The sequence below is a fragment of the Monopterus albus genome, unplaced genomic scaffold (assembly GCF_001952655.1).
Source record: "Monopterus albus unplaced genomic scaffold, M_albus_1.0 scaffold6.1, whole genome shotgun sequence".
In the NCBI taxonomy this organism is placed as follows: Eukaryota; Metazoa; Chordata; class Actinopteri; order Synbranchiformes; family Synbranchidae; genus Monopterus; species Monopterus albus.
In genome coordinates, this window is record NW_018127886.1 from 4,822,383 (window position 1) to 4,828,595 (window position 6,213).

At 41.4% G+C, this 6,213-nt stretch overlaps 1 protein-coding gene across 1 annotated transcript in view; it reads left to right on the forward strand.

Moving 5' to 3' along the window:
• The window catches only part of casz1 (castor zinc finger 1), a 78,129-nt gene that overhangs the window by 51,388 nt on the left and 20,528 nt on the right, over positions 1–6,213 (forward strand). Inside the window, 2 exon segments of the mRNA XM_020615554.1 lie at positions 1,877–1,967; positions 4,493–4,657. Coding sequence (XP_020471210.1) covers positions 1,877–1,967; positions 4,493–4,657 — 256 coding nt within the window.

The following is a 6,213-nucleotide window of genomic DNA, read 5'->3' on the forward strand; positions in this document are numbered from 1 at the left end:
ACACACACACGCCCTCTTCTCCCCACACACACACACACACACACACAAAACCCTTTCCTTGGACTGATTACATTTTGCAAGAAGATTTAATTAAGGAATTTTTAATGAGGCTTCTGCTGGCACTGCCAAGAACTGTTTTGATATTTGCGCTGCATAATGCATAAAATTTGTCTAAACATCTCGGCAGTTGATGCACGGGGAGGCTGAAGATAAGCTCAGATACAGTTTCAATTTCCGTGTTGGGGTTCAGAAAAAAAAGAGAAAGGAAAGAAGAGGAGGGAGGAAAAAATGGAAAAGGAGGGCTCATAAAAAGGGCAAATGTAGCACCGAGAGGGGAGGGAGAAGCGGGGGAGGGTCCTCTTTGGAGCGAGGGCTAATGAGTGTACACTAATTCTAAAAACCAGATTTGTAAACGTGTTTGCCCTCAATCGTCATGAAAAAAGTTCTTTATTCTTTCACCAGACTACAAGTTCAATGTTTTAAAGAGCTTCCCTGGTAGTGTTGCAGTTGCACTTTTCATTCTTTAAATGCTTTCATGCACCCACTATTGCCTCAGCACTTTGATCTGTGTATCTCTATTGTAACTGGAGATGCGCTGCAATCTCTGTATCGTAGCGATATTAATATTTAATCTGCTGCTGAATAGCAGCGGCCCATTAGGCCCCCCGACGCGGCAAGTGGGAATTGTCCAGAGGCAAAGTGATACAGCTGGGCAATGAGCAGAGGGGTGGGCCATAGTCTCAGGGGACTGGAGGTCGGCTTTGTATGTTCATACAGTAAGTCTAAATGTGTGTATGTATAGAAAGCACAAATGATTAGGGCATGTGTTGACTTTATTGCATGCATACACATAGTTCAACTTATTTTGACTGGTTTTGTCTTCTAAAAGAGTTGTCAGACCTTCCTGAACCCCTCCATCACCATTTTCCAGACACACGTACTCACACGTACACTCACAGCCAACTTTAAAAGAGTAGTGGATATGCCGTTCAATTAGCTTAATGAACTCAGCAAAGTGATCTGTAAATGTAGCACTGAGATAATCCCAATAAGGAAAAAACAGAAAGAGAGATGGAAAAAATATTACTTAGCCCCCTGCCCCCCCTCCTCTGCACTAGCAGATGGAGCTCTTGGCAGCAGCAGTGCAAATGTTTATTTGTGTGTTTTCACTGGTAATTGGAGGATTTTAACAGTCATCATCATCAGGCTTATAATCACCAACATAAAAGTGGCTGTACTGTAGCAAACGGCAGCCTTTATTATACTAGCGCCAGACTGAAATCTGGTTTTTGGACTCCAGATGAGAGAGTGAAAGGGTTTGGGGTGAAAAGTAGACAGAGTTGTCCCTACATCTCAGGATACCTGACCCTGAAACTGTGGTTAACCTGAAAGAACTGTGCATTGATTTGACAAGGGCTTTCACAGCACTGAGAAATAAAGTAGTCATGGGGTTCCTGATCCTTGAGTGGGTGTGTGTATGTGTGTCAAGGGAAAGGGGTTTCAGTGTAATAAGTGTCTCTTACGGCTGCTTTGGAAGTAAATGGAGCTAATTTGGCTGAAATTGCTGTGACAGACGGGTAAATTGTTGCAGCAGTGTGGAAAGCAGAAGTCAGTCTGAAGGTGTGAGCTGTATTACTTTGAAGGTGAGACGAGCATAATGCCTTTGAAAACTCCTTCACCTGTTCTATTTTATGCTGTTCGTGGAATTTCAAATAATACTTTGGGTTTGCTGACATCGTTGCTTTATCATTCAGCCTTTTCTCTGTGCAGTAACCTCTGATATTTTCCCAGGTTTTTGAACCTATCATTAGATCCTTTTAATTTCTACTATTGTATGTGTGGCTGTTAAAATGTTGTCCTGTGTCTTGGTTTTCAGATTCTCTGGAAGTCAACACTGTGGGCACGTGCACTGCGCCTACCAGTACAGAGAGCATTACCACTGCATGGACCCTGAGTGTAACTACCAGGTGAGCGTGAGTATTTTATCACTTTTTTTGAGCACCACCCAAATACACATTTAACATTTTCTCAGTATTCTGCAAACTCTCAGTTCAAATTTTCACACAGTGGGAAAAATAAAACAGGTGGAATAGTTTCACCCTCACTGGTGAGAACCATGTAGTGAGCACTTAAGTTGCATTATTTATTCATAACAAGGTTAGCATAGGTTAGACTCTGAGCTAAGCATCTTCTTATTTTTCAGGACATGGGATTTAGCGATCCTAGGATAGACAAACAAAATAACGTGTCATCTTTCATTAGTGGTCACACCTAGCCAGAGTTTACGCAGATGAAAAGTTTGTTAGCCTTTGCTCTGCCAAACAGGCTGTGGCTGTTTACGCCCCTTCCTTTTGCAGGTGTCTTCCAGGCACAGTTGGTCTTTGACAGTTGGCCTTTTATCTCAAGGGTTAATTGTAAATACGCTTGAAATACAGTTCTTTTTTTTCTTTTTTTTATCTATGCGCCCTTTCTTTTAAAGACATCTGCCATTGACTGGGGGCCTGCCTTTAATCCTCTTTCACATTATTAATCTTGTCCTGGTCCCAGGAGTTGTCATGGATGGCAAAGGAAGCAGAAAAAACACAAAGCAGATCATAACACAGGCCTTGTGCTTGCTGTAGCATATGGCCTGTGAGAGTTAGACAAACATGGGTAGATCTGTTAAAGACGTCAAAAATCCATGCGCAGCTAGAGATGCAAGTGTTTTCTATCCTTTCTTAACAAATTTCTGAATGAAGCCATCTTCAGCTGTAATCTCCTTTGTCTGCTCCCGATCAAGAGAGATTACCACTCGATAAATATTGCTTATATGGTGAAAAGAATTACATAGCTAAGCTTTCATCTTCTGCATGAATCCTACTTCACAGTTTGATGAGACACTTTCTTGGAGGAATACAAAGGAAAATCGTTTCATGTCATTACTTAGACATTTAGTTCAGGTTATCCTGGCAATTTCCACGGTCAGGTCTGCATTTCTCCGTTGCTTTTGCAGTGCATGGAAACACAGATATGCTTTGGAAGGCAGCTCTTGGGATGTCAATACCCTGAAAAAAGAGGCAGGCAGTGATGAGCAGCCTCTTTCAAAGTGATAACTCATGAAATATTACATGACACACACTCCTGGAATATTATCCCGCTGCCAGCCTCCGGGCGATTGGCTGAGTCTTAACATTCTCCTTTCATGGGATTGTATATGAGGGAGAGTGTGCATCTTGCCACACCAGTGGGAATCCTAAAATAAATGTAGCAAGTGGCTCCCAACCTTCATCACCACTCAACTGAAAATGAGATCTTTTTCCCAGTCAGCTCTCTCCATTGCCTATTTTGGATGGCTTGATGGATCGAATGTACCACGACCGCAGTTCTACTTATCTTCCGGTCATCATAACTGTTAGATACCATAAAGCCCAGAACTGAGATCAAGAGTTTTCAGATAAATTATTTAAAAAGTGATGAATCTAAAGCATTCTTCAGTTAGATTAAAAATCCTCATGAGGTGATTGCTCCTACAGGAGTCAAATGTCTCGGAAACATGCGGTGGGAAACGAGCCAAGAGCAAGGGAATGAACAGCTGTGTGAGATCTTAGCTTTTTACTTGTGCGCAAGTGGAACACATGACACAAAGCAATTACCCTACTTTGTACAGCAATTAGTTGCTTTTTAGAATAGTCCTTTTTGATGTTTTTCCTTCAACTGAAGATAAATATGGATTGAAGAATTGTCGCATTGATTTGCACTCCTCCTGTTACAGCTTCTGTAACATCAGCTTAAGCCCAATTACACCAGATTTGGTTGCTGCAGGTCTCTGTGCAGTGACTTTACTGTTTTCCTTCCTGACTCCTGGGCATGGATAGCAGTTAGTTGTTTTTTTTACTTATTTATTTATGTTATAATTTTAGAAGACATGTCTCTTAGCATATTCAGTCATCATTACAGCAAAGCCTGAACCAAAAGCTAGTGTTAATGCTTTAATTAAAAAAGGAATCATATCTTAGTGAATTGAAAGGTTTTTTGGTTGGCTTGTTTGTTTGCTTGTTTCTACTGTCTTCTGTTTTCCCCTGTGCATGTCTAAGAGACCATCTGCATGGAACATACTTTTTCCAGAGCCAGAAACATCACAACTGTGATCTTGCATATCAATTGATTCATCTTAATTAAAAAACCTAGATTTTGGTAGAAGGAAAAAGCATATTGTAGAGATGGGGGGTGGATGGGGAGCATACTTCATGTTCCATTTGGAAGCTCCTCTTGTACCCAGAAAGTCACAAAATATTTGGTGCTCTAAAGTAAATCAATAACCACAGAACGTGTCATATTTAAAGACATCCTGGTCCTCTCATTGCGCTGTGTACAGCCCTCCCCAACTGCCAATTGGCTCCTGTATGCTGCAGCTGCTGCTTCCACAGAGATAAAGTGACTTGTTGCTGATTTTGTGACTGGTTTAAATAAACACCAACCTGTTGCTGTACATTTCACCCCTCCTCTTTTGCAGAGGTTTACCAGTAAGCAGGACGTAATCAGGCACTACAACATGCACAAGAAGAGGGACAACTCCTTGCAGCACGGATTCATGCGCTTCAGCCCTCTGGACGACTGCAGTGTCTACTACCACGGCTGCCACCTCAATGGAAAAAGCACCCATTACCATTGCATGCAGGTGCACTATACAGACTCACACCTCCCCGTTCCACCTACACACATACCAACAGTAAACCCACTAGCACGTACAGCAGGCACATGCACACACTCGGAAAAAAGACAAATATCTTCAAATAACCGTTTCAGCATTTCATACAGTACAAATAACCCACAAGTCACTTATGCTGATTAAAAAATTTTAACAAATAATGTTGCAGATGTTTACATTATTCACCATTCAATTTACTGTACATTTCAGAGCCACCCAGCAAACTGTTTTCAGTAAACCAGATCACACACAGTTCATTAAGAGCCTTAAAACAATGGTAACATTTAGGGCCATTTAAAATAGAATGTTACAGGTAGAAAATGAGTTGCAGAGCATAATTATAGAATCGATACCTAGGCCTGGGCCACTCATAAGACATACTGTACATAACTTGAGGACGCTTGAGCGTCACACAGTTTACCTACATCTGTGAAATGGAATTACCATTCCACACCTTTTCCATTTACACCAAAGTGTCTTTAAGTAAATAAAAGAAAACTGGAAAAGGGCAAACACACGTGAGGCTGAGGGTTCAACCCCAAACTCTTCACTCTCTCACTCCTTAATTGGCATGGATAAAATTCAGTTTGGTGTTTATATATACTACACATTTTTCATCTTTTAGTACCAAGCAGCCAGTTGAAGATTATTTCCCCTTCTGGATTTGTTTAATTTTTTACATCTGCTTATTTTCAACATGTCATTGTGCCGAGAGCTTTCTCGGCAGCAGGGCAGCAGCGGAGCAGAGGATGGCTTGAAATATGTTCTTCTTTAAGCCCCTCTAACAGCGTAATTGTTATTAGGACATTTCAGCCCTTGTTTTAACAGTCCCTGAGAACCTGCAGATGTTGGCATCAGCTCTCTTGATTTAGAGGTGGAAAAAAACAGAGTGGCATTTTTTTCATTGTTTGACTCAATATGGAAAAGTTGCCCGGTTTGAGCGGGTGAAAAGTGCCAGGGATGATATACAATTGCTGCTTTTAATTCAAACATTACCATTTACCATTACCCATCTACTGGCTCTGAGGGCTCCTGAGTACTGGAGCTTTTTTAAACTAAAGACCAAGACAGTCATCTTACTCCTGCCTGCTTTCCCCTGCCCCCCTCCACCTCTGAAATTTGTCTGAGTTACAGTAAGTTTGTGGTAACTGCGCTGTCGCACTTCAAAAATGAATTTCATTTTCTGAAAGTCAGCTTTGCCAGGAAGGTTCTGTAGTTTCAGGTGGCTGTTGTGACCACTTGTGCAGTCACTTTTTTCTTTTTTCCAATTGTCACAATGACAAGATTGTTTCCAATTTATCAAATCAAATCAAATCAAATTTTATTTGTATAGCGCCAAATCAGAACAAAAGTCATCTCAGGACACTTTACAAAGTAAGGTCTAGACCTTACTGTTATCAATATTATTACATAGGGAAAACCCAACAAATCCCCCTTGAGCAAGCACTTGGCGACAGTGGGGAGGAAAAACTCCCTTTAACGGAAGAAACCTCCGACAGACCCCGGCTCTTGGTGGGCGGCCTTCT